We start from the raw sequence: 27870 nt of genomic DNA, 5'->3' as shown, positions 1-27870 counted from the left end.
CTACTAACTGTCCCGGGGTGTTGGCTCCCTCCCCCAGCGTGACGCTCTTGGTGGCAGGTGGTGGCAGGTGGTTCACGCATCCCTAGTCTCCAGGCAGTGGTCGGTGCTTAGCAGGCTGCTTGTAGGATTCATTAAACAAAAGAATAAGACCCATTAGGAAGGGGAGACCCCAGAACCCAGGACGTCTTGCTCTTCCCTGCCCTGGTCTTAGAAAAGGCTAGTGGCTCCAGAGCAGAGCCACTCGTGTGGGCTGTCGACCGTGGGCGGGGAGAGCCTCTGAAGCTGCCGCAGCACCGGGCCACATGAGCTTTGAGCAGCGCCGGGATCACAGCCCCTCTTCAGCCCCAGGTGTCCCGACACTCTCTGATGGGGACTGAGGGGCGCGGCTCAGCCACTGCTCCTGCCGCGTCCTGGGTCGGCATTCTCCTTCTGGGGACACTGGGTGGAACCGCGTTCCTCTGGTTTTCTGCCAGCCCAGAGCATCTCTCTGGCACGGCCTTGAACACTGCCCCTGTCTTTTCTCTTGGCTTTTGGTGACTCGCTGCCACGGGAAGATCTCCCAGAGCGGCTCAACCCCAGTCCTGAGAGCTGTCCTCCCAGGAGGCAGGACTCCTTCCCAGAGCAGCTCAGGGACGTGCCGTTGAGGACTGAGGACTCTGCTCTCAGTTTGCCCAGGCGTGGGCAACAGGCATGTGACAGCTTGGTGCAGTATCTCCTGTGTCCATTCTTCATAGGCCTGTGTCCTCCGTTGGGGACAGAGATCCGTGAGCCCCAGGTGGCCAGCCTGAGGGCAGTGTGGTACTTGTGGAAGGCAGGCCCTGGGTGCTGGGAAGACACAGAGCTACGCAGGCCGTGCAGAGGCAGGCCTCGTGGCCTGGGAGGCACAGACAGGACTGTGGGAGCCTGCCGTGCCAGGGAAGACCCAGGGTCCTTGCAGATCGCCCGGAGCGCCCTGTCAGCGCTGAGCATGCAGGTGGCACCCCCAGAGCAAGTTGGCAGGTTGGGGAGCTGAGGGGTGCTGAGGGGCTTTTTGTTAATGGGGTCTCACTATTCCACCCAGGCTGGCCTCGGATTCCTGGGGCAAAGGGTCTTTCTGCCTCAGCCTCCCGAGTGCTGGGACCACCCCGCCCAGCTGAGGGACTTCTGTGTAGGATACCGAGTTCTTCACGTAGAGTTACACATTTTAAGGTTTTTAGGTGAGAATGCTTTGTGAAGTGCTGCAGCTGCGGTCCTGACGGGTGACCGTGTGCTGTCACTGGTCTGCAGCAGCTCTGACCCCAGAGTCCGAGGCCTGTGCTTTGCCCCTGCTGAGGGGGCTGGGGCTCTGCTCCGTCCACCTGCACGAGGGACCTCGGGGACCGGCACCATTGGGCGTGGCTGTCTCTGTGGTAGAAGCACATGGCACTGCTCCCTGCCGTTGGCGCCTCCTCCCCGCCGTGGACACTCCTGGGTGGCTCCGGTCTGCTTACTGCAGAGCTCTGGGCACTCCCATGAGCCCTTTGAACTGGGAGGCACCCGGAGAGGCAGCAGTGGTCCCAGCAAGTGCCTCGTCCACCTCGACCGAGGGCTTTGAACGTCACTCCAGCCCGAGCCTGGCCTCCACATCCTGGCTTCTGAGGCCAGGGTCTGTCCACCTTGGTGTTGGCCTTCTCTTCCCGGGAGGTCACGGGCTTGTTCCCGCTGTGCTTGGTGCTCCCTGTTAGTTCTTGGGTCCGCGAGGTTAGTGGACAGCAAGGGGCCACACACTTGGCCTGAGCCGCCCCCTCCCCAGGGCAGGCAGGTTCCACAGGTAGTGTCATCAGGAGGCACACTGTCTCTGGACGTGTGGCTGAGGCCACATCCTCTGTGGTCACTGTACCTGACCTTTTTTCCAGCTAGAGCCTCTGCCAGAAAAGGTCTTGCAGCAGAGACCCAACGCCAATGCTGTCCGCTCCATGGAGAAGGTCATGGAGGTCCACAGTAAGTGCCCGCCGTGTGCTTGTGGGGTTCCCTCGTCCTGTCAGCTGCCCCCAGGCTGCCCACTCGGGCCTTGCCTTCCCGCAGGGGGTGGGCCTGCCCCAGAACCTACTGGGACAGTGTCATCATAGACTCGGACGGTGTGCCATGCAGTCCCTGGCCTCATCCCCAGCAGCAGGAGCAAGCTTGGCTGGACCTGCTCCTCAGCCCTGCGGAGGCCAGCACAGGGCAGGCCCTTGTCCTCACACTGGCCTCAGTGGCCACCTGGAGGCGGGCCCACCTGTGTGGGCTGCACCGATAGTGCCTACCCTTCTCAGAGAGCCCGGGCCCTCAGGCTGTGTAGGCGCCCAGTGGGCAAGGTGGTCCAGTAGGGCGTACACTCCAGAGGCCTGCTCTGGCCCCCACAGGACGTGGCTCCTGGCTGTGAGCCTCGCCACCGGGCTCCCCCCAAAGCTGCAAGGCCAGCCCACACTCAGCACCTGCCTCCCACAGACTGGCAGAGGCCCTGGGGTGGGCCTGGTGCCCGTGCTGGGAGCCCCTCGCCCGGCAGCTGGGAGGGGCATGCGTGAAGACGCTGGGTCTCGGGCCCAGACCCGGGCCCACGGGACCTGGCAGTGACCCTGTCCTGGTGCCTCCTCCCTTCAGGCAAGTACTGGCGCTGCCTCCAGCGCCTGTCCTCCACCGTGGGGCGCTCTCTGATCGAGGCTCAGAAGTGCGAGAACGAAGAAGCCGAGACAGTGACCGCCATGGCCTCGCTTTCCGTGGGCGTGAAGCCCGCCGAGAAGAGGTGAGCACCTGCCGCGCCCCGCAGCTCTCAGCTGGCATGGGGAGGTGGACAGGCACTGGTCCCAGCAGCTCTGCAGCAGGTCTGGTCCACTCACAGGCAGCCGCAGCACTGGTGGGCACTGACCAGGGATGGGGAGACTGCTGCCAGGGCAGCAGCACCCCCCACCCCCCACCAGCACTGCGCCACGGCACCCGCTGCCCCTCTCCCCACACAGGCCGGAAGAGGAGCCCATGGAGGAGGAGCCACCCCTGTAGCCGAGGAGCTGCTGTGCTCTCCTTCGTCTGTCTCGTCTTGAAGCTCAGCAAGAGACTTGCCCGTGTCACCGCATCCTCCTGCAGCGCTCTCGCAGCGCAGGGCCACGAGGCGTGCAGCGGCAGCGGGAGGCCATCCGGGTCTGGGCGCGTGCAAGGTGACCTGCAGCGTCACTGGACTCGGGCGGCGAGGAGCGGGCCAGACACGCGCCAGCCACGTGCACCCTGGCGTGCTAGGAGCCGCCAGGGATAAGGCTGTGGCAGCCTGGGCAGAGTGGCCGGGTTAGTTGACACGCAGAGAGAAAGCGGAAATCAAAGACCTAACAGTACACGACACACTTGATTAAAACTGGTGCTTAAGTTTGATCTCACCCCCAATCCCACAGTCTCCGTGTAGACACTCGGCTCATCTTGTAGCTTTTTTTTTAAGAGTAAGTTTTCTATGCCTCTGGCCCGCCTCATGGCCCAGTGGAGCGCCGCGGGGGCCGCAGGTGCCAGACAGAGTTGGACAAATCTTTCAAGAAAATAACTGGACAAAACAGAACCGTGAGCCTGGGCATCGGCTTGAGCTTCTCAAAGCCATCGGAAGATGCGAGTTTGTGCCTTTTTTTTATTGTTCTGATGGATTTTTGTGGCTGGGTTTTCTGAGTCTGAGGAACAATGCCTTAAGAAAAACAAACAGCAGGAGTTGGTGGGACCGTTTCCTGTGGGGTACAGCCTGGTGCTGGCCTGACGCTGTGAGGGCAGGTGGCAGATGCCACTGAGGGCCGAGGGCCGTGGTCTGGCGGCCTTGTTTGGCTTTATTGCTGTTTAAGGAATCTGGAGGTAGTTCCAAAAAAGCGGCAAACACTGTTGGGGTTTTGAAGTCCAACAAATTTTCAATGAATCCAAAGTGTTCTTTTTCTCATACGTCATGTAGCAATTGAGCATCTCCATTCGGTTGTGAAGCATGTCCTGGGCACACCTGCAGTGTCACGATCGGAATGCTTTTACTAAAAGCAGGTAGCATGAAGTATTGCTTAAATCTTAGGTATAAATAAATATATGCGTGTATAATATATATTCCAATGTACTCCAAGCTAAGAAACTTGATTCTTATGAGATCTTGATAAAATATTTATAATGCATTTATAGAAAAAGTATATATATATAGAGAGAGATATATATAAAATAAATGCAGATGGTGACAGTCCCTGGTGAATGGAGGACCTGTGGCTGAGCTCCGAGGTGCTTAGGGGACCGTCTGGATGAACCTCATTTGGAGCCCCAGCTGGCCGGCTTTCGGGTCAGATCACAGCTCGCTCGTCCCTGGGCCTTTCCTGCCAGCGTGTACTTTAATTTTAATTATTTTCTAACAGAGCCCCTCCCTCTTCAAGCCTCCATGCACATATGTACCTAATGAGTTTTTATAGCAAAGAATATAAATTTGCTGTTGATTTTTTGTATGAATTTTTCACAAAAAGACCCTGGATAAACATTTTTTTGTGAATTTTACATTTTTCCTTACCATTTAGTAGTTTTCCAAATGGTGATAATGTCTAAATATTTTTTCTTTCTAAGTTCTTGCTTGTACTTTTCTTGACTTGGAGGTTTTTATTGTGTGTTCTATACCGTGGGCAGAGTCTGCGGCCACCAGCTGGCTGGCAGGAGGGGCTGAGGGCGGCACCCCGTGCCAGCCCTCGCCGGTTCTGCCCAGTTCTGCCCAGCAGCCATACAGAAAGCCAGGCTCTGCCTGCAGCACTAGTAGTATTACGGGGTGGTGTGTGCTCCCCGGGCAGGGACAGCAGGGCAGGGCCGGGCCGGGCCACTGCACCTGTGAAGCTGTCAGGGTGGAGCTTGGCTCCAGCTTTCCAAAGACCTTTGAGGCACATGGGCCACTGTGGCTAGGAGCAGGCCCTGCCCCTGCAGTCCCTCTGCAGCCCGGCGGCCTGAGGGAGCCTGAGCTGGGGAACGGAGCCCTGTGCCTGCTGAGCTGTGGAGCATTCGGGTCCCTGAAGGGCCACCAGCCTGTGTCTGTGCTCTTTTTCTGTGACAGTAACTGACAGTCACTTTTTACTGGTAACTTATTTTCTAGCACTTGAAGCCACCAATTTCATTCCAAAGTGTGTCACATTTGGACTCCTGGGAGGAAGTTCCTATCTCAGAAGGGCTTCTGAGTGTGGTGAAGTTTACAGGGTAGACACGCAGCCAGACTGGACGGAGTGAGTGCAGATGCTGAGACTCTGGGTCGCTTGGCTGCTGTTGGTCAGAGTGAGACAGTGCTTGGAGAGCAGGAAGCAGGGCAGAGAGGTCTTGGGACTCATTGACTCCCCCACTCCTCACTGGCCACTCTTTGTTCTGAAGCCCTCGGGGACAGAAAGAGCTGGTCTGCAGGGCCCAGCGGCCCTTCTCCTTTTGTGGCACTGCATGGCGACTGGGCCCAGCAGCCAGCCCTTCTGACCCCTAGGTCCACTCTCCGCACGCCCCATGGGGCCCTGACATCTGCCCTCTGCTGCCAGCGAGGCTTCTGGGGGGATGCAGACTCTCCCTGTCCTTGAAGTGATGGGACAGCTGGGCTGGCTGGTGGCAGGTGAGCACTGGAGGGACTCACAGTCTCCTTCAGACGGAGTCGCCTCTGCCCAGAGCCTGGCCGTGCAGAAGCAGCACCAGGTAGCCTTTTATTTGGAGACACACTTGGCCCCTCTCCGTGGCCAGCCCCCAGGGCAGATGGCCGAGGGTCTGCTGGGCCTCTGGGGCAGACCCTGGCAGGGAGGGCCCCTTTGTACATGTTCCCTGTCTGGTCCTTGGACCTGCCGCCTTTTTCTTCCTCTGAGAGGCCTTGGGGGTCACTGGCCAGGAGCCCATGAGAGCACTTTACATCCCTTTAAGGGAAACCCCAATCAGTGAGGCCACCGGATGCATGGGGCCACCTGCCCTTGGGGCTTCCAGCTGCGCCATGACGTGCCCACGCCCCACCAGCAGGCCGCGCCCGCTGAGCCTGGCCGACCCTGCATCCCGGGGCTCTGGTACCTGAGGGCCACTTGTCAAAGTGTTTCAGTTTTTCTTTACTTTTAGAGTCTGTTTCCAGGAGGAAGGTCGTTTGCAGTGGTTCAGCACAGAAGCGGGCCTGCATCCTGCAGCGCAGCAGTGGACGTGTGTCCATGCTCCGGCAGAGCATGCCTTCCTTGCTGGTGACAGCCACGTGCTCATTCCACTCTTCTTTTGTAGACTTTGGGCCCACGTGTTTTATGGGCATTGATACATATATAAATATATAGATATAAATAGATGAATATATTTTTTTAAGTTTCCTACACCTGGAAGTTGCATGGACGGAACGCCAGCATGTCCTACGTTGTATACAGATTTGCACGCCAAACTCGGCAGCTTTGGGGAAGAAGAAAAATGCCTTTTTGTTCCCCTCTCATGACATAGAAATCCTTCTGTAGAACAAAACAGAACCTTGCAGGAGAGGAGAGGGGAGTTTGAGTCTCGTTGAACTTATTCTTAAAGAAATTGTACTTTTTATTGTAAGAAAAATAAAAAGGACTACTTAAACATTTGTCATATTAAGAAAAAAAGTTTACCTAGCACTTGTGACATACCAATAATAGAGTTTATTGTATTTATGTGGAAACAGTGTTTTTAGGCAAACTGCAGCTTCGGGGGGGGGCTGCCCCCCGCATTTGGTTTGGAGGGATTTTGTTCTGTTTTCTGTTGTTTCCTTCTCTTTCCTTCCACAGGCCAGGCGTGCGCTGCCGCCACCGGCCATGTGACCATTTGTTCTAATTGAGAACTGGGGTCTGAGGACCCCCTCTTGTGCACACGCCTGGCTGTTGTCACGGGTGGTGTGCGGCCTGAGCAGCACGGGCGCTGGGCCGGGAGGCGTTCCCCCAGCGCTGCGTGGCTGGTTGGCTCGGCCTCACCTTGACGTTGATTAAAAGTCTCCTTCTCAAAGCAAGTGAGCGGTTCTGTTCTTTGGTGTGTGTGCTCCACGGTGCAGACACGATTCTCCAGTCTGTGAGAATGACAGACATAAGTCATAGATCCACGCACATCCACACGGAGGGGCCGAACCGGTTCACCCAAGAGCCTTTCCCAGATGTGGCTAAACAGGCGGGGCCTGCGTGGGCTCCACAGCCACAGCCAGCGCCTGCCACCGTTTCCTGACTGCCTGGACCTGCCCAGGCCCCTCTTGCTTGGTGGAGCGGGAGGCCTTGTTTTGGGATTCTCATCCTCACTTTGTTCTGTGTGGGTAATTTTTCACGACCGCAGTGTCCTCTGGCGATCCACTCGTCTCCACCTCCTGGAGTACAGTGTCCTGTAGCCCCAGTGCACCTGTCCCTCTTGTGGTATAAATAAAGCCTGCATTGATGCCTGCAGCTCTGGTCTCTCCCAGTCGCGCTCGCCATGGCTCCCTGCGTCTGGGGCCTTGCTGGGCTGACTCGCCCACACCCCAGGAATCCCTGGGCCCGGCCGAGGCCCTGACCTCTGCATGGGAGGGTCTCTGCATGGGCAGTGTCTTCATTTTAGACTTGCAGTACCTTGAATTGGTGCCCTCTACTCCCCTGAGTGGACCTGGCTGGAGCGGCCTCACAACGTGAATGAGGCCAGGGGCGGGTAGGGCCCAGGCCTGGCTGCTGCCCACGACTGGCAGCTCCTCGAGATGCGAGTCCACAGGCGGCAGTCACGGCCCCTGTCCCTCCATGGCATGTCCTACCGCACAGCCCTGGGCCCCTGCCTCCCAGGACTCATCCACTGGGCAGTGGAGAAGCCCAGCCACCTCTGGCCAGCCTGGACCAACTCAGGTGACTTCTGGTTCCACCTGGCCCCGGGGAGGCCTGCGGGAGGGCAGGCCTGCGCTGCTGCCCTGCAGGGCCGTTTCCTCTCCCTCCTCCACCCTGTACCCCAGGGGCGCTCAGCACCTGCACCTGCCCCCAGGTCAGTCTCCTCAGAAGCTCAAGAGGCCACACTGGAGCTGTGGCAGCAGAGCTGCCCAGGTGGCCTTCCACGCAACCGGACGCCCAGCCCTGGTGGCCCAAGGCCACAAGTGCCAGAGGCACTGCTGGCAGCTTAGGCTGCCAGACTCGGCCGTCGGCTTCACCTGCCCCGCGGCAGGTGAGGAGGGGCCTGGCCGGAGCCTTTACGAGGCCACAGGGACTCGCCCCAAATGGACTCGCTCCCTGGCGACCTCTGTGTCCAGAACAGGCTGAGGGGAGAGAGCCCTGAGTCCCGCCCAGGCACTCGGCTTCAGACGCCGTCCCCTCCTGACTCGTTCTGGGTGGGATGGAACCCAGGGCCTGGCTCATGCTGGGCCAGCCCTCCTCACGGTCTAAAGTCATGGACGTTTCTGCCACGTTGAGAGAACGCCAATAAGACCCGAGGGCTGGCACGGGGCCCCCTGCCCGGGGAAGGGCCAGTCCACCTCTAGTCTTGCACTTTGGCACACTGCTCCCCATAAAAGCAAAGCCTGGTGTGTTTTCTAAAGCCCCGCCACGGGGTGGTGCCCACGGGGTGGCGCCGTGGTGCCTGTCTGCAGCTCGTGAGGCTGCTGGCCTGTGCTCAGGCACCCGCCAGGTCTCGGCCTTCACCAGGTGGTAGCCACAGCGGGCAACTCCCTCCCACTCGCCCGCCAGTGACCCCAACACTGGGTTCCTCCGCACCACGACACCCCTGTGCCCAACAAGGCCGCCCTCCGTGTGACCAGGCCCCTCCCCACTCCTACCACATGGGTGGGTTGTCCCTGGAGTTGTCCCTGGGGTCACACTGACCACCACGAGGCCTGAGACTCCGGCCAGCCTGGCGAGTGTTCTTTGCTGTTTGGGTTTTCAGCTCACATGGCCGTGGAGGGCCAGCCACCCCTTCTGTGTGACAAACTACCCCAACTCCAGGGCTTCCAGCAGCAGACGCTGGGTGTTTCCGAGGTCTGAGTGGCCGCCGGTCCTCTGGCGGGGGAAGGCCCCTCGTGTGGCCCCATGGTGGCGGCAGGTCCTCGTTCCTCGCCAAGCGGGCATCCCATAGGCCATCGCCCAGCTCGGCACAGCGTGGCCACAGCACGTGATCCATGAGAGAGCACCTGGTCAGAACTACTGTCTGTGTCACCAGAGAGTGACATCCGCCACCCCTCGTGGCTGGGGGAGACTGCCCTCTCCGGGGCAGCTGTCCCGTGGCACCAACAGCAGGAGGGCCACGGGCACGTTTTCAGGCTTGTGCATCTCATCTGCCAGCTCTGCCTTCAAGATGTATCACAGTTCCCCTGGCCACATGCCCTCTCTGTGCTGTGGCCCTGCGACCCCTGCCTGGCCCTGTCACTGACCCCCTTGACTCTGAGCAGGAGCCCAGGACCCTGCTGTAGCCTGCAGACCAGTCACCAGCCTGGACCCAGCCCTGCAGAGGCCAGCAGGCCGCCTGCTCGTCTGTCTGTCTCACCTTCTAGCATGTCACTCCCGCCTGTCCCCAGAGAGCAAGGGCATCAGTCAGCCTGTCCCGTGAGCCCCGCTGACCTGGTGGTCCGGAGGCTGGTCCTCGGTCCACCAGGTCCTCAGTGCCTTGTTCCAGTCCCGGATTCGTACTGGCTCCCACTTTGATGGAAAGGCGACGCTCTGGCCAGCCAGCCCTCAGAGGCCCCTTGGGTCTCATGAAAAGATGGGGAGAGAGCTAGAGGACACCGGCCCCGGGCTGCAGCCGGGTGACCCCAGGTCTGTGTGTGGTCCGTCCCCCATGATGAAGCCATCGCAGCTACGGCCACTTTGGGGAAGACAGGTTCCCACCAAGTGAGTTCATCTGGTCCCACGGTGCCCCAGCAGAATGTCCGGGAGCAGTCTCTCCTGCAGTAGGAGCCCTGCTGGCCACACAGGAGCAGCTCTGTCCATCCACCAGCTGGTAATTGAGGGGGGACACCCGTCCAGATAGCCCAGGCGGATATCCAAAGGAGGAGCCACCACAGGCCCCAGTGCCCTCCTCCTGCCTCCTCCCTCTGCCTCGGCTACCCCCACTCCTGTCCCCTCCCACCCTCCAGCTCTCTCACTGCCCAACAGTGGCAGCTCCCCTAGTGTCAGCAAAGAAGCTGAAGCTGGTAACTGAACCCAGGTCCTAACAGCTACCAGCTCCGAGCTTCAGGTAGAGACTCAGTAAAACACCCCTCCAAACCCAGGGCACGTTCCCAGCTGCAGACAGCCTGAGCTCCGGGTGGGACTCTGGACCCTGAAAGCCTTCTATGCCTCAGCCACCTGCTGGCACCTGCCACTCAGCCCCACCTGCAGCAGGACCAGAGAGGTCCGGGGTGCAGTGCAGACAGATGGTACGCTGGGGGACCGTGGGGGAGAAAGGGGACACTGATACTTCACACCAAGTGTCGGCATGAATCCCAGCACGTCCAAATGTGACAGAGCCACACGCATGTCCTGAAAGCAGGCTGCAGGCACACTGCCCTTCTCTCCACCGCAGGACCGCGGCAGGTTGGAAAGGAGCAGAGGACGTGGCCGACAGAGTGGGCACTGGTCAGAGCAAGTCCAGAGCCGAGGCAGGCGGCTGGGTCACGCCTCGAGTGGCCCAGTCAGGCAAGAGGGCTGGGGGCAAGGTGGGTGGGACAGATGGGCCACAGCTGGTGACTCCTGGCCAGGTGACACTGGGGCTTCATGATACTGCTGTCTTCTTCCACGTGTGCTTGAGATTTTCCACAGAAATGAGGAATCGATGAGGAGAACATGGGCAGATGTGACCATAAAGCACAAATGTGTCTCAGGGGACTTAATGACGGGGTCTGAGTGACGTCCACCAAGACCAGCAGGAGCCGCACAGCAGGACTCGTCTTTTTAGCCCGAGAGACGTTTGTGTCAATCAAGTGGAGTCAGGGACAAGCCTCACTATGAGACGTGATGTGGCACCCTGCTCAGAGGCCCGCTGCAGCAGCAGCCATGTCCAGAGGTTTGCAGGGCAGTGTCCCCGCAAGACAGGGTGCCCAGAACCTTGCGTGGCTGTGCCAGCCTGGGTACACTCCCAGGCAGTCCCCAGGACGTGAGCCTGCGGAAGGGCTCACTGTGGCATCCCTTCTGAGAGCCTGGACACCCCAGCAGATGTCACCCTCAGGGGCTCGGGGCAGCCTGCAGCCTGGCACCCTCACAATGTGTCCCGTGAGATCCTCTGTGCCCCAGGCTGTCAGGAAGGCGTGCACAGGGCAGCCTGAGCGCAGGGCACCTGAAGGAGGGCTGGGTCTCAGCAGGGTGCCTGGAGTCTAGCCTCCCTCCTGAACCGCACCTCCAGCACCTCCAGGACCGGTGCTTTGCTCCCAGTCCCCGGTTCAGGGCTCAGGGTCCACGTTTCCCGTGTCCTGAGAGCGCTGTTCCTCGTGGGGGGCGGGTGGTGCTCCTGAGGCAGGCGGTGCCTTCCAGCTCCAGGGTCACAGACTGAGCTCCGGTTGGGGTTGGCCTGACCCTGGGGGCTCAGGGCAGGGGCTGCTGGCTCAGTTGCTCAGGGCGGGCAGGAGGTTCCGACCTCCTCTGGACCTCTGGCCCGCAGCTCACAGACCCAGGGCCACTCCCAAGGGCGGCCCTTCTCTCCCCACTGGGAGGCCCCTGCCAGGACATCAGAGTGACCAAGTGAGGATCACAGCTCATGGCAGGCCATCTCATGACCGTGGGTCTCCAGGGGAGTCTGGGGGCTTCGGGGTCCCGGCCCCTCAGCACTGGGTGTGAGGCCCTCTGGGACAGGCATGGGGCCATTGTCAGGCCCAGGGCAGCGCCCGGCAGCTCAGGTTGGCCTCAGTTCTCTGTCCTTGGTTCCCCAGCCCTGACCGCCCACTCCCTGGGCCTTCCCACCTCCTGCCGAGGCCCCTGTGCCAAGGACTGGCGGGTCGCCTCCCAGACCCAAGCAGAGCAGGTGGGAGCTCCCAGCCAGGGCCAAGCCTGGCCCACCTCTGTGTCACTGGATGACCTCCTGTCCCATCGAGACTACAGAGCTGGGACGGTCCCCAGAAGCCTGGCCTGACTAGACTGGTAGACAGAGCCGTCCTTGGAGCTAAAACCACGGAGACACCCAGGCTCCAGCCCACGTTGAGCTCTGGGCCCAGCAGGAGCTGAGACTGGGTGGGGCAGGAAGCAGGGGCGGAGTGGATGGGTAGAGCTGAGGGCCAGGCAGCGCCTGCACCCTTCCCTGTGGCTGGGCAGTGCCTGGGTCCTGCTGGTGGGTACCACGAGGCTCCTGTGGGCTCCTCAGGCAACTAATGCCAGTCAGGGCCGGGCAGAGGCTGCAGGCTGAGCAGGGTGTGGCCGAAGCCCACCGCAGGGCACAGGGTGCCTGGAAGGGTCTTCTACACGGGGCTGTTAGGAGCCCTGCTTTGCCATCTGTCGCTAAAATGTCCAGGTCACTTGGGGAGGGATGGAGAGGCCCCACCCCTCGCTGTTCCCTCCTTGGGTTGGGCCCCTCTTAGACTGGGCTCTGCTGACCCTGAGCCACCTGCCTCCATCAACACTGCCTGGGGCCACAGATGGGGGACAGCTGCCTCAGCTCTGTGCAGGACTTGCCACGATGACCTGCTGGTCCCTGTGGAACTTCATCACAGACTTCCGAAGTCCCTGCACGTGCTGGGGGCGGGGGCAGTACGGAGCTGGGCACCACCAGGGAGGAGGCCGGCTGGGAAAAGGGCCCCTGCCGGGCTCCCAGGCTCAGCCCCAGCTGGGTAGGACTGTGGCCCCACGCCACCTGGTGGTGCTGCCGGGAATCACAGCCTCAGCCAGCTGCCCATCCCTGGAAGATGTGGGAGGTGGCACTGGCGTGGCTCAGACCATTCTTCCCTGTCCTGGGAAGTGACCACTGAAACAATGAGGCTCCTGGCCGAGATGGGGGCCATGGGTCCTTTTGTTGAGCTTTGCATGTGCTCTGCTGGGGGACCCTGGAGTGGAGCCCCCTGTCCCACGGACAGCCTGTGGACTTCTTCCTGGGCAGCGAGGACCCAGGCCACCCTGTGCCCAGCACGGGGCCTCCGCTCCTCACAGCTGTCCACACTCTCACCCGCCCCGCGCAGGCAGAGTAGAACACTGCCAGGGCCGTGCAGAGGCTCAGCCTCCCTCATCCACCATAGGTGAGGCCAGGAACCGACCCATGTGCTGGGAGGTGAGGAGGGCGCAGGCCAGGGTAGGTGCACCGGGCACGGGGTGCGGGAGAGGGGTCCCGTGGTGGGAAGGGCCCTGACCTGTCCTGTCGGGGACGCAGGCGTCAGGGAGGGGAGCCAAGGGGCTGGCCGGATCAGGGAGGGGCCTGGCTGTGCGCCTCGGCCAGGTGCTGCGCGTCTCTGTGCTGAGCGCTGGCTGGGGCCCGCAGTCGGCAGACTGCACAGCGAGGGCAGGGCCACCACCATAGCACGCAGTATGCACCAGAGGGTGCTTCTGTCCCAGAGCACCAGGACAGGTCACCCAGGGCCTGTGACTGTGCAGCACGATCATGTCATTGCTGTGTAATCACCACACCACATCCTGCCATAAACCCACATGTCACCCGCCCTGTCACCCGTCCTGTCACCAGTCCTGTCGCCAGTCCTCTCACCCGTCCCGTCACCAGTTCTGTCACCTGTCCTGTCCCATATGCAAGTGCTTATAGGTGCCCCACACTGGGGCCACGGGGCGATGGATCCCTGGTGGGCAGTGAGGGGCAGGGGGCACCAGGGCAGAGCCCGAGGAGCCTGCCAGCACGGGCAGGGCGTGAGGGCCAGGTCTGGGAGAGGCCCAAGTCCACGGCTCTGACCCAGTGAGCTGAGATTCCGTAGCCACAGCGGGGCATCCTGGACACTGGACCCTGCATCTGAAGAGGAAAACCAGGCGTGGCTGGGAATACACCCAGGGAGCTGGGGGAGGGGGCCTGTGCAGACAGGAATCTGGGTGACAGGAGGGGACCAGAGGAAGGCCAAGGCCCAGACAGGATGGGAAAGAGGAGCCGGCAGCAGGCCCGACAGAGGAGGGGACCCCTGGGGCTATGGGAAGGGGCATGGCCACAGCAGCACACCGCAGGCCAGGCTCAGAGGGGGCCAGAGGGGGCCGGAGTCGGCCCTGCCCAGAGCGGGGAGCTGCGACCATACCACCAGCCCCAGGCACCCTCCCCTGCCCTGGGCCCTCCACCGCGAGCCCTAGGAACCGGATTTCATCCCCAGCACCAAGCTGGGCCCTCCCTGGTCAGGAGCTGGGCTCGTGTGATTCCACCTAATGACCCTAACAAAGCCTGCTGTCCACTGGGCCCGGCAATGCCCCAGAGCCGCACTGCAGTTGGTATTCGACCAAGAGGCACTGGAAGCACCTAGGGGAGTAGGCCCTGCTCTCTATAGAAGAAGAAACGGAGGTTCCCAGAGATCCAGACTAAAATAAGTGGCTTAGTAGCAAAGCCACAACTGGACCTGGCTGCCCACTGATTTCAAAGAACCAGATGTGGAGGCTATACCCATGGCCTTGGCTTCCAGCAAAGTTCCATGTTTATATTTTCACCTCATTATCAGCTGCTTTTGAGCTAGACGTCCTGAAAAATGCACAGGGCCTTTTTGAAAGGAAAGTGATCACAACACTCGGTGCGACCGAGAGATTTTTATTGCAGCAGTGCAACAGAGGAGAAGAGAGAGAGAGAGAGAGAGAGAGAGAGAGAGAGAGAGAGAGCGCGCACGAGAGAGGGGCCTGGCAGGAGGGAGATTTTATAGCCCAAATCCAATGGGGTCTCTGGGTCGGCAAGCTGCCTTGTTGGCACAGGGGGTTGAGTGCTCAGCTTGAGCAGGGACTTGGGCGTCTGGGCTTGAAGCAAACAGGTGATAACGAGCCAGACAGGGCTGAGTGGCCAGGCACCCTGCAGACAGCTTCCTCAGCCTGTCCTGCACCTGACGCTTTTCATGTGAGTTGCCAGTGAGTGATTCAAGCAGTGGGGTCCCCGAGCTCTGTGTCTATGATGGTCTGGAGTGAGGCGTCCCCAGAAGCTCACCTGTGAGACAGTGCAGGAGGGCTGGAGGGGAAAGGACGGGCTGTGAGAGCCTTGACGCATCCATCCCCCACTGGATTAGTTGGTGGTGGCTGAGGCGGGTGTGGCTGGAGGAGGTGGGCGTACCAGGGCCTGGCTTTGGGGTATCTGTTTGTATTTGGCAAATGGAGACCTCTCTCTTTCTCTCTGCTTTCTGGTCCTCATGTGAGCAGCCTCCCTCCACCCCACTCTTCTGCCATGATGTCCGCCTCGGCTCAAGTCCTGACCAGCGCGGCCTGCTGTCTGTGGATGGAGACCTTCGAGCCCGAGAGCCCTCAAGTAAACTCTCCTTCTCTAGAGTTGTTCTGGTCAGGCCTTTTAGCTGACTATTACAGAAACTGGTAGCAGAGGTGGACCGTTGCTGTGGCTGACCTGACCGTGTGGTTCAGAAGCTTTTGGAGTTGGGGGGAGGGATTTTGAGATGGGAGCAGTGCAGCTGGAAGTGCTTCGTGTTGCTGACTCGGGGGAGCTCAGAAGACCAGGTGCAACAGGACAGCGGACAGTGCAGACAGGGCTCAAGAGGGCTGAAGGAAGAGGAGGGCACGACGGGTGATGGGACTAGGGGTCATTTGTGTCATGCTGGCTGGGAAGTTGTCTGCACTTTCCCATGTCCTGAGACTTTGTGAGGCTGATTTTAAAAGCGATGGACTTCTTAATGTGGCGGAAGAAATTTCTAGGCAGCATAGCATTCAGGCGGAGGCATGGATATTGCTGGAGACTTTTAGCCAAGTTTATTGTGATACTCATGAGCAGAGAGAATTGAAGACCTTACACTTGAAAGGTAGGAGTAAAACTGGGGCTAGGGAAGTTGCCACTGTTCAAGGCGGGAGGCCACTAAAGGCGTGCTAAGGACCTGCCCAGAGGAGATGAGAAAGAAGGCCGGGCCTCTCAGGAGCTGGCACGTCCACACCCATCTCAGACTCAGGGGAGTAAAAGTAAAGATCCTTCTGAGACCAGCGGGTCTCCCTTCCTGCCCCAGGGCTCTGCCACCCCGGCACTCCGAGGCTGATGCAGCCAGGGCTCTGGAGGCTTGGGGGTGCTCCAGATGACGGAGACCTGGGCGTCAACCACGGGCTGCTCGGCAGGAACGCAGGAGGCTGGAGTTAGGGGAGGAGGCCTGGGAGGCCTGCAGAGTGCAGAGGGTCGGAGTTCCTGTGCCCAGCCCCAGAGAAGTCCAGGTGTGGCCATGTGAGGAGGAAGACGCGGCTGCAGGGGGGACCCCCGAGATTAAGACGTGCCAGTGACGTGGGGCATGGTCCTAGCAGAGACAAGCCAGCAGGAAGGCCACTTGGGCTGCCACCCACAGGGCCACGGGGAGCAGAGCTGCCAGCCCTTTGGAGGGAACATCACCGCCCATGAGGCCCAGACGCCGGGCGTGCAGCTGCAGGACCTGTTGCCCAGCTGGGTCTCAGTCTTGCTTTGGTCCCCTCCCTGTGTTTCTGGATGGAAATGTTCACTCCATACCATGATACAGGGCACCTATCAATTGCTTTGATCTTACAGGAGCTCACCTTGCCAGATCACCTTGAGCTTCAGGGACGACTTTGGATCTGAACTTTGGGCGACTCTTGAACATTGATCCTTTGGGGTCCCTTGGGATGGACTGATGTGTTTTGCATTGTGAGATGGTGATGAGCTTCGGGGGGCCAGGGGTGGGGCGTTGTGGTTTGGATGTGAGGTGTCCCCCAGGTCAGAGAACCCCCTCGGGCGCGAACAGCAGCACGGACGGGGACAGGACTGCATTGCAGGAGCCCTGGCTGCCCAGCTGGTTCACACAGCACGTCAGGCTGAGGCCCAGGGCCAGCAGTCCTGTGCTGCCCACGCTGCTGCCCTGGACACCCTGGTCTTTCACAGCCACACAGCTGACGGCCAGCTCCTCCGGAAGGTGGCGTCTGGCCCTGCCTGCAGCAGTCACAGCAGCCATATGCCCCCCCCACACACTTCTGCCATCAGAAGTGGCCGACCCCTTGCACTTGGTGGAACACGAACTGCAGGTGGCTGCTCAGGTACCTGGGAGGGCAGCAGCCGGGCGTGGTGGAAAGTAGATGAAAATGCTCTGAAGTAGAGTCCGGTTCTGTGGGAAGGCAAGTCAGCAAAGCAGAGGCCCAGGGAGCACCGGCCAGGGGAAGGACAGAAGGTGGTTCTGGGGTGGACGCAGATGGAGGGGCCTGCAGACCTGCCAGGCCTGAGGCACCTGCCTGCATTGCAGCCAGAGGAGGAGGAGCGCCCGGGGTCCCCTGCAGGAACAGGCCACAGAAAGGGTTTCTCTGGCCTTGACCCGGACACTCTTCACCACCCTGCCTCCGGGCTTGGTGTGGTTTAGGGAAAAACTGTCACATCTCTCTCTTAAATTTCTCTGTATTTTCCTACTTTTCCCTCTGTCTCCCGTGGTCATCAGGGTAGGGGTTTAACGTCCTTGTCTGTCCCCGTAGCACTGGCTCTCCGTGTCTGTGGGCCTCGTTCTGCTGGCTCCTTGGTCCCTTGATGTCAGCACCAGGTTCCTGTTTTGTGGGTTTGATGGTGCAGAGGGACGCGGTCTGTAAACAAGTCCCAGGGGAGTGAGCCCCTGGGGACCGGGAGCCCCCAGCTTTGTTAGTGATGATTTACCTCTGGTTTCAGTGTCGGGGTGGGGGCTCCTGAGCTGGGGACCAGGAGAATAAAGAGCCGCGATTTCCAGGCCCAGAAAGACTGACCGTCCTCAGCTGGGCGTCTGCCCACCACCGTCCGTCTGCCGCTCTCCGACGCTGAGCAGGATCCAGCCACACATTGGAGGCAGCCCCTCCCTTAGGAAGACTCCGCTACAAACCCTTCAAGAACCTAGAAGATGGCAGCCTGCCTTCCACCTCGTCCCCAGCTCGCACGCAGCTGCGCATCTGGCCATCGGCCACGCGGGCACCCTTTCCTCTAGGGTCCCTGGCATTCGGGATCGTTGCCCTGCTGCTGGCTTCGCTCCGACTGCTCAGTGCCCCCCCACGGGCAGCCGGGCACGCTCCCTGGGCACGGCCATGCTGTCAGCACCAGCGCCTGGCCCTGCCCTGCTCCTCCGCCCCTCCTCGCACCAGGAGGTCGGGACTCCGCTGATATTATCTCCTCCCTGGTTTTAATGTTTATGAAAACCACAATAGATCTCAAGAAAATACTAGAAACGAATAGAATGCACATCGGCTGCAGTGGAGGGTGCTTGTGATTCTTGACTTATTTATTGTATATTCAGAATTCATTATAAAAACCAGTAACACCCGTATTTTAAATAGAAGGAAATTGCCAAAAAAGAAAGTTAAAATATGCTCATCCCGAATAGATTAGTAAAAGTACAGAAACTTGATTTCGTAATTATGATTCTTTCCACAAGAAGCTCAGACTCAGATGGCTTGTCTGGTGAATCCAATCGGAGATTTAACAAAGAAACGTCTCCTCTCTCACGACTCCCACAGGACACGGAGGACAGGCAGCTCCCTCGGGGGCCGTCTTATTCACAGTCGGAGCAGAGACATCACCAGAAAGCTGAAGGCCAAGGTTCTGCTTGAGCTGAGACACCCGGACCCTCCACCAGCACCAGCTCGCGGGAGCCAGCGACGCAGGGGACCGTGCCCCTGACCGCTGGCCCTGAGGAGTGCGATGTTGACGGAAAGTCTGACATCAATTAACACTGTCTGCAGAATAGGGAGAAGCCAAGTCCTCCCAAGTTCACAGGAAACCCTTTCGCACCATCCAACACCCGTCCTGTGGGAATTCTCTCCCTCCAGGAGGACAAGGAGCGGCTGCCTTTCTGAAAGCCCTCTGCAGAAACCCTGCCGCAGACAGCGCATCTGGTGGGAGGGGCTGGGACTCCACTTAGGACCCGGGGCGAGGCACGGTCACCTCCCCATCCCTGCTCAGCATTTGCTGGCGGGTGCAGCTGTCGAAATGAGGCAAGGACACCAGATGAGGCGTCCAGACAGGAGAAGGACAAGAGGCCCCACCCCAGGGGAATGGAGGAAGCCCAGGGAGGCCAGAAACAGCCCAGCCCACAGCTCCAGCAGGGTTCCTGGATCCAAGACCAGCGCTTCCCAACCGAGTGCATGTCCTCGGCTAGTGACGAAGGGTCTCAGGACATTAGGAAAGATGCTCCATTCGCCGTGGACGGAGACACAAAGAGCTCCAACAGCAGGACAGCTTTGGAAAAAGAAGGACATTTCCCGATTCTAAAGCTCCCTTGGGGCGCAGGAGTCAGGGAAATGCGCTAGGGCCCAGGTCTGACCCCTACCGCGACGCCCACTTACCTGTCAACTAAGGTGCAGAGGCAGATCACTAGAGCAGAGATGGCCTTTCAGCAAGTGGTACTGGCCGTGGGCCACTCATTAGAAATAAGAGAATCTAGACCTGACCTCACACAGTGCAGGAAATGCACCCAACGGTAAGACTGAGAAGAGAGCAGAGGAGAAGCTTTGGGCCTTTGTAAGGCAAAGTTCTCACACTGACACCACAGAAGAAGACCATGAAGTACAGAAAGGGTGATGGATACCATCTGGGACAGGACTTGCACATCCCAAGACGTCCCAGGAAGTAAGAGGAGCCGCTAGGAACGGTGCATCTGACGAAAGGGTGGATCGCGATGCATGAAGAGCTTTTGAAAAGCTCACAAAAGACGGAGGCGGTGTGGGTCCCGGTTTCCCGCACCACGTCGCATCCCGAGCTCGGTGGATAAGGAAAATGGAGAAGCTGGCACCCGTGTGGCTCCTGGGGAGGTGCTGGACGGGGGCCTGGGCCTGGGACACAAGCCAGGGCCTCCCCAAGCTAGTTAGAGCCTCAGGCGGGAGGTCTCAGGTCCCGACTCCACTTGTTGGCAAGACCTTTGATGCTGCACCAGCCGAACCTAAAACCCTCAGAAAGGCTTTGGGAACTGTCAACAGAGCTGCAGAAAGTCCGTGAGGACCAATGCACCCCGCCACAAAAACAGCCGACCTTCCCTGCAAGCAGAGGAGCGAGAAACCGCTGAAGCCAAAGCTCTGGTCCCGCCTCCCAGGAGACTCTCGAGGTGGAAGACCTCTTTCCCTTGGATCCTTCAGCTCCTGAGCGTTCGACCTCCTGAGGAGCATCCGGCCGCTCGCCCCCCCGCCCCGCCCGAGGGGAGGGCCTCTCCTGGTCCTTGATGAGGAGGGACACTCGAGGGGCTGTGCAGCTCGGCCCCGCGCCTGTGGGGGTGCCATCGTCACCGTGGGCATCGGATCCGCTGCAGTCCCTTCAAGTCCCCTTCTGTCAACCTGCGTGTGGAATTGCCACCCGTTTGTTACCACTTGGATGTTTGCATTTCTCAGTGCTTTCCAGTCTCTTTGTGTTAATAAAGCATTTGTTTAACAGGCGAAAAAAAAAAAAAAGATGGAGCGGTCCAAGAGAGACCAGCTGTTTGACCGAGAAGGTATCAAACGCCTGCCAAGCATGAAAAGACGCTCAGTACCGTGGTCATCAGGGTCAGTGCAAATGGAAGCCCCTGCAGGATGACTCCACACGCCGGACACCACCCAAGAGGCGCTGGCCAGGCCCTGGGAGACGGGAGCCTCCGCTGTGCCGCTGGGCCCTGGGTGCCAGGCCTGGGGGAAAGGGTGTCTGGGCCCCGGCAGGGAGTGGACAAGCCAGACGTGACATCTGTGCACAGCGAGACCGTGGCAGGCAGGACCCCACGCCAGCCAGCCGTGGCACAGGTGGTGTCGGGGACCCACGCTGGGTTCCAGAGAACGGAGTCGGGGAAGACTGCTCGGTGTGTCCACTGTGCAGAGGGCTCCAGTCAGGGAGGGTCAGCAGCGGCCCGGGCGGGGAGGGAGCAGGGTTAACCAAGTGGCCGGGAGGACCCAGTGACCCTGAGGCAGCTCTTGGGTGGGGGTGATGGAAATGCGTGAAAATGGGTGGAAGCGGTCCTGGGCGACTTGACGGCCCCCGGATCTCCCAGAGTCCTGCTCGCCCCCACAGCAGGTTTCCGGGGGCGTCAGCTCTGGGATCAGAATCAGCACGCAGGCTGCCCCGGTCCCCCAGACGGTCAGGCCGAGCGGGTGCTGAGGGGCTCAGCCGCAGGGGTGATTTCCCTTGTCACGCTGCGTGAGATGCGGTCTCGTGTCGGGATCTGCCGGGTTCCAGGCGGGCAGCCAGGGCCACGGGCCATGGAGGAGGAAGGTCACCAGTGCAGGAACCTGGTGCTCCAGAGGGTCTCAGCTGTCCAGCGGCCTGCTGAGTCCAGCTGAGCTGCAGGCCTCACCCTGACCTCTGCCTGCTATCCTCGCTCACTCACGACAGTGAGCAGAGGTGATTGATAAAGTCGTTTTATTTGGGAAAAATTATTTTCAGGAAAAATCAGCAAAGTGTTCATTCCTTCCTTGAATAAGTGCCTCCGGTGACAAAGGGACACCTGAGCCCCAGCCCTTGTGATCTGCCTCCTCAGCACCTTCCCACAGAGCAGCCAGGCTGGGGGAGGCTGCAGGGCCCTCCCCACACTGCCCCAGGCACTGCGTCCACTATCTTCAAGTCCCAGGCGCCCGGGTTGGCCTCTCCTTAGCTTCCACAGACGTCCAGTTGTTCAGCCAGTGGCCACCGGAACACTGGCCAGCTGGGTCAGCAGCTGTGTGCCTCAACTCCATGCAAGTGTCCTTCCCCAGCTCTGGTCACACTGGGCCAGTTATTGACAGTGGGCAGTGTTGGTAGCACAGCGACACCGTCCATCGACTCCCGATGGTGGAGTGCCAGGCTGACTGGAAGGGAGGCCTGGGTGGCACGGCATCCTGACCCTGTCGTCACCCAAGGGGCTCCTGACCTGTCCTCGCCCAGGGGGCTACTGACCAGTCCCCACACAGGGAAATCCTGACCCGTCCCCACACAGGGAGATCCTGACCCGTCCCCACACAGGGAGATCCTGACCCGTCCCCACACAGGGACATCCTGACCCGTCCCCACACAGGGACATCCTGACCCGTCCCCACACAGGGAGATCCTGACCCGTGCCCACACAGGGAGATCCTGACCCGTCCCCACACAGGGACATCCTGACCCGTCCCCACACAGGGACATCCTGACCCGTCCCCACACAGGGAGATCCTGACCCGTCCCCACACAGGCACATCCTGACCCGTCCCCACACAGGGACATCCTGACCCGTCCCCACACAGGGAGATCCTGACCCGTCCCCACACAGGGAGATCCTGACCCGTCCCCACACAGGGACATCCTGACCCGTCCCCACACAGGGAGATCCTGACCCGTCCCCACACAGGGACATCCTGACCCGTCCCCACACAGGCACATCCTGACCCGTCCCCACACAGGCACATCCTGACCCGTCCCCACACAGGGACATCCTGACCCGTCCCCACACAGGGACATCCTGACCCGTCCTCACACAGGGACATCCTGACCCGTCCCCACACAGGGACATCCTGACCCTGTCCCCACACAGGGACATCCTGACCCGTCCCCACACAGGGAGATCCTGACCCGTCCCCACACAGGGAGATCCTGACCCGTCCCCACACAGGGACATCCTGACCCGTCCCCACACAGGGACATCCTGACCCGTCCCCACACAGGGACATCCTGACCCGTCCCCACACAGGGACATCCTGACCCGTCCCCACACAGGGACATCCTGACCCGTCCCCACACAGGGACATCCTGACCCGTCCCCACACAGGGACATCCTGACCCGTCCCCACACAGGCACATCCTGACCCGTCCCCACACAGGGACATCCTGACCCGTCCCCACACAGGCACATCCTGACCCGTCCCCACACAGGGAGATGCTGACCCTGTCCCCACACAGGGACATCCTGACCCGTCCCCACACAGGGACATCCTGACCCGTCCCCACACAGGGACATCCTGACCCGTCCCCACACAGGGACATCCTGACCCGTCCCCACACAGGGACATCCTGACCCGTCCCCACACAGGGAGATCCTGACCCGTCCCCACACAGGGAGATCCTGACCCGTCCCCACACAGGGACATCCTGACCCGTCCCCACACAGGGACATCCTGACCCGTCCCCACACAGGGACATCCTGACCCGTCCCCACACAGGGACATCCTGACCCGTCCCCACACAGGGACATCCTGACCCGTCCCCACACAGGGAGATGCTGACCCGTCCCCACACAGGGACATCCTGACCCGTCCCCACACAGGCACATCCTGACCCGTCCCCACACAGGGACATCCTGACCCGTCCTCACACAGGGAGATGCTGACCCGTCCCCACACAGGGAGCTCCTGGTTCCTCTCCTGCGTCTTGCACAGTGCTCACAGCTTGGAACCCGTGTCCACAGGTGTCTCCTGCCAACCTCATGGTGATTCTACCGTGTGAAGCACAAGGTCCCCATGGGTCCTCTTGGCCTGGCCCTGGCCCAATATGGCTATTTATATTGAAATCCAAATTGGCAAAGGAAAAGGAAATGACCAGCCAGATTCCTTGGCCACACTGACCAGCTTGGCAGCTCCATTGCCCCGTGGGGCAGTATCTGCTGTGGTGGACACCCCGCCTCAGGAGGGGCCACTGGACCTGCTGGTTCTGCACACATGGCACCCTGAGCAGGGCCTGTCCCTCTGGGTCCTTGTGTGACTCCTGTTGAGAAGTGGCTCCCGGGGGCATGTCTTGGTGGGTACACAGCTGGTCCTCGTGGCTGATCACGCAGGCAGGACGAACAGAGGGCTAGATGGACAGGCAGAGCCCATGGAAGCCAGGGGACTCAATTGCCCAAGGTGGGCGGGGGAGACAGCTGTGGGCATAGTGGTGAAGGCTGTGGCCCAGTGGCCTGCGCTCACGTTGGGTGCCCACCTGCACCGTCCCTGGGAACCTCATATGCTGGTTTTCTGCCATGGCTGCCCCTTCTGGACGCAGTGGGCCTGTGTCCCAAAGCCAGCCTCCCAAAGGGCTGACCAGCAACACTGACCTCTGGCCCCAGAGCCTGCTCCCAGTGAGGAACCTGACCAGGAGCTGGGACAGGGCAGGGGGGTAATGGGGAGCAGAGCTCAGAAGCAGCAGGAGAGTCCAGGGAGCTGCTGGCCTGTGCCTCCTTGGGACTGGGGCCTGGGGCTGTGCCTGGACCAGCCTCACAGCCACCGTGCCCAGGGGAGGCCAGGCCTGTGGAACTGGGCGGCCAGGGCCCGGCTGTGCGGGTGGCGCTCTGGCATGCAGGGCGGCCTCGCCCCTGTGTGGGGAGACATCTGGTTCTGGTTGGGTCATCCCAGAGAGAGAAAGCTATTCTCGGTGTTGACAGCGAGGACCTGGTGGCCCAGCATCTGCCCCCTCCTCCCAAGGCCTATGGGCCACCTGGGGGCCTGCCATGCTGGGGCCTGTCCCCACCCAGGGTGCTGGCAGCGGTGTGGTCAGCTGAGAAGCAGGAGTGGTGTCCCTGGGCCAGAGGAGGGATACAGGAGGGCTGGCTGGCACAGCCTGGCCCAGGAGGCTGGGCAGGTCCCTGCCCCCCCCACTTTGTCAGCGGGAATTCTGCTCCTCCTCCCCTCGGGGCGTCCTGAGAATTCCAAGGCCTTGGGGCCCCGTGCTGTTCCCACCCGGCCCCCTTGGAGCTGTGTGGAGAGGGGCCTGGCCCTGCCCCGCGGCTCTGAAGGCCCAGCCTGGTTCTGCGGGGACCACAGGGGGCTCTCTGGGAAGCGCGAGCAGGCGCTCTGTTTCCTAGTATTCCCTTCTTGGCGGCTTTTCAGATCATTTTACTTTTCTTCATGTCCTAGAACCCTGCCACTCTCTAGGAGTGCCACGTCGGTGGGACCTGTCCCTCCGGAACTTCTGCAGGTGGGCCTGCGTGTCAGCAGCTGGCCACACTCCCCCGCTCTGGTCTTTGCCACCGGCCTTCCTGCCCCGAGGTCCCATGTGCCCGTCTGGCAGGTTGGCCATGGGCTTGAGCCGTCGGCGGAGCCTCGCTTGCAGCACGCTGCTGGCCGCGGCTCTTCTCTCCCCACCACTGTGTGGCGGACGCTGGCTCTGAGCCCTTTCCAGAGGCCTGGCCGTCCTCCCTGCGTCCTGCAGAGCTGGGGGTCCCAGGCGCTGAGGACGCTGGCTGTGCCGTGCTGCCTGGGGAGGAAGGGCGGGCCCAGGGCGAAGGTCGAGTGGGACGGGGCAGGTGACACTCAGGCTGGGCAGACCCAGACCCTGCTCTCTGATGGACAGAGCTGTCTGACCCACCCAGCTGGGCACTCTTGGCCCATGCTCTGTCTCTCCTGGGCCCTGGCCTCCTTCTGAGAAGCACATTTCAGAGGCTCAGCCGCCTTCAGACCTGGCATGACCCCAGTGGAACCACTGTCCTCCCCGGGCAGCTGCTTCTCTGTAGTGGAGTCACCAGGAACACAACGTGCTGTGGAGGAGAGTGTGGGAGGGGTCCCTAACGGCCCTGCTGGCCTCGGGGCCACTCGCTGCCCCTGGAAGGCCCCTGCGGGTGACTCACAGGATGGGACAACTGGGGCCATGAGGCCCTGGAGCCCCCGGGGGGCTGGGGATGGTGGGGAGCAGAACCCGGGCCTGGACAGGGCAGCTCCTGGGGGCCTCCCACCCTGGGTGCGCCTGAGCCAGAGGTGCTCCAGGGTCTGACCCCGGCCCGGCTCTGAGCGTGCTGGAGGGATGTCCCGGGCCACAGATGCCACCGCCCAGGAGGAGGCCCCGTCCCAGCGCTGGGGAGGCTAGCCTGGGTAAAGCAGAGCACATACTTCTGTCCTAAACAGATTTTATCTGAAAGAGAAACAGATGGGGAGGAGGTGGGTCCCTTCTAAATGAGCGCTCAGGAAGAGCCCGGGGCTGGACACGTCCCTTCCTCCCCTGCAGGTGACCACAAGCCTGAGGGCCCTCCGTGCAGCATCGGCGGTGAGGCCTGCCCGGTGTCTGGAAGGGGCTGGTCAGACCTGATGTCTCTCTCCCTCTATGGTCAAGCAGAGCCAGAGATGCACAGCAAGTCTCTCCTGACCGCCCTGCCCGGCAAGCCACAGCCCAAAATGAGGGCCGGCGAGGGTCTTCCCTCAGGGGACTGGGCAGACATGGGACTCTCTGGGAAGCCGCCCTGGGCAGCACCGCCTGGCCCTCCCAGCTCCTGACCGGGGTGCTGCTGCTTGGGTGGTTGAGCTCTAAGAGAAGCTTCCAGAATGTAGAGAGGGAGTCTCTGGTTGTCTTTTACGATTGACAGTCGAGTCCCATTTGGGTGCAGGACAGATGGCGCCCGAGTCGAGCCTTGGTTGGGCTGAACTCCTCCTGACTCGGTGCAGCCGGGCGCTCCCAAGGCCCAGTGCGATTGCCCAGGGGAGCAGCCGGCCACTCGCGCTGACCCTGCTCACTGGCCTGGGATGAGCAGGAGTGAGGGTCTTAACCTGATTCCTGGGTCCAGCGGTCAGCTGAGCGTGGGGAGTGCCCTGCTGCCTGGCGCTCAGCCTGGACAGGCTCCTCTCGGACGGTGGCCCTTGCAGAGAGAGACGTTCGCAGAGCGGGAACAGCAGCCGCTCACGCAGAGGCAGCACCTTGGAGGGTCCCAGGAGACTCGAGCCTGGGTTTGAGGTGGGAGTAAATCAGTTTCCAAAGAGACCGCCAACGTCTGGAAGCTTTGAACCTGGGGCTTCACAAGGACACACAGGTGAGCCCCTCAGATCTGTGACACACACGCAGTGGCCGCGGGCCAAGGCTGTGGTCCCCATGCGTGGCAGGACAGGCCTGAGCAGGTGGAGACGGCGTCTCCCTGGGCCAGGGACGCCCGTGCTCTCCCCCGATGCCCCAGACACGTGCAGGCCGAGAGGCGAAGGCCTGAGGCTGCAGGAAGCTGTGGGAGACCCGGGTCCCCCGAGCTCCCTAGGGCCATCAGCCACCGGCTACAATATGGAGCAGGGGACAAAGGCACCTAGGGCTGCGGCACTCGTGTCCAAGGGCTGTGTCCCCGAGCATCCTTTGGTGGACCCTGGTGTGTGGACAAGGCATGGTCTGCCCTGGGTGCAGGGCTGTCTGGCCTGTATGCAGGCCCTGCCCTGGCATGCGGTGTCTGCAAACTGAGAGCCGGAGCCCATGGTCTCAGTGAGGTCCAGGCCCTGCCCAGGAGTCCGAGGAGGTCCAGGGTGCATGGCAGCCCTGCCGGGGAGTGGGCTTTGGGAAGAGGGCACAGCCTCTTGGCTGCTTCCAGAGAGAGGAGTGTGTGCAGGAGTGAGCTGCCTGCCCGGCAGCTGGGCAGGGCTGCGGGAGTGGGAGAGGCTGCTGGGGCTCCTGCCCTCAGCTGCGCAGGAGAGACTTGCCACTGGGCCTCCTCCAAGGGACAGTTACTGAGGCGGATCACCCCAGGCCTGGAGAGCACAGAGCTCCAGGGAGGCCACATCCTCAGGTCTGGAGCAACAGCCCAGCGCAGGGCCTAAGCTTCAGGCCAGCAGCCCACCCGGCAGATCAGGCTGAAGGAGCAACGAAGAGGAAATCGGGGTTCGAGAAGCCGAGAATTAACACGGGCCCTGCAGACACGGGCTGCCTGGGCAGCGCCAGCAGGGGCCAGGCACTGGGCTTCCTGGCGGGCACAACAAGGGGGCTAGACCCCTCTGGGACACAGACACTGCACCCTGCTCCGCGAGCAGCCTCAGCACAACGCCAGGAGGCCTCGGGGTCTGGCTCGACTCCCCACGTGTGGGTTTTACATCAGGAAAGAAATGGCTGAACTGGACACGGGCAGCCGCCCGGGGAAAGGACCGCGTGTGTCTTTGTACCCCACAGAGTCACCGCAAAGTCTCACTCAAGTTGGGGGCGAGTCACAGAGTCACAATGCTCTGGCAGAGTCCCTCGTCCCCTCCCCGTCACACCCCCAGGCAGTGTGTGCGCTGCCCCCACGTCCCCAACACCCCTCGCGCCTGGCCTTGCTCCCCCACACAGGGCCTGTTCTGCCCTCCTTCCCCTGGGCAGCTGGAGGAGCAGCCCTCACAGCCA

The 27870-nt window shown here is 61.1% G+C and overlaps 1 protein-coding gene across 15 annotated transcripts in view; it reads left to right on the top strand.

The window, feature by feature from the left end:
* Positions 1 to 7355, top strand: part of Hdac4 (histone deacetylase 4) — a 239497-nt gene extending 232142 nt beyond the window's left edge. For all 15 annotated transcript variants that reach the window (XM_078018371.1, XM_078018373.1, XM_078018372.1 and 12 more), the window contains 3 exons: positions 1875 to 1959; positions 2602 to 2743; positions 2958 to 7355. In XM_078018371.1, coding sequence (XP_077874497.1) covers positions 1875 to 1959; positions 2602 to 2743; positions 2958 to 2997 — 267 coding nt within the window. In that variant the 3' untranslated portion in view covers positions 2998 to 7355. The remainder of the gene's footprint in view (positions 1 to 1874; positions 1960 to 2601; positions 2744 to 2957) is intronic.
* The last annotated feature ends 20515 nt before the right edge of the window (positions 7356 to 27870 follow it).

The sequence above is a fragment of the Ictidomys tridecemlineatus genome, chromosome 7, assembly GCF_052094955.1.
Source record: "Ictidomys tridecemlineatus isolate mIctTri1 chromosome 7, mIctTri1.hap1, whole genome shotgun sequence".
NCBI lineage: Eukaryota > Metazoa > Chordata > Mammalia > Rodentia > Sciuridae > Ictidomys > Ictidomys tridecemlineatus.
This window is presented reverse-complemented; position numbering and strand designations above follow the sequence as displayed.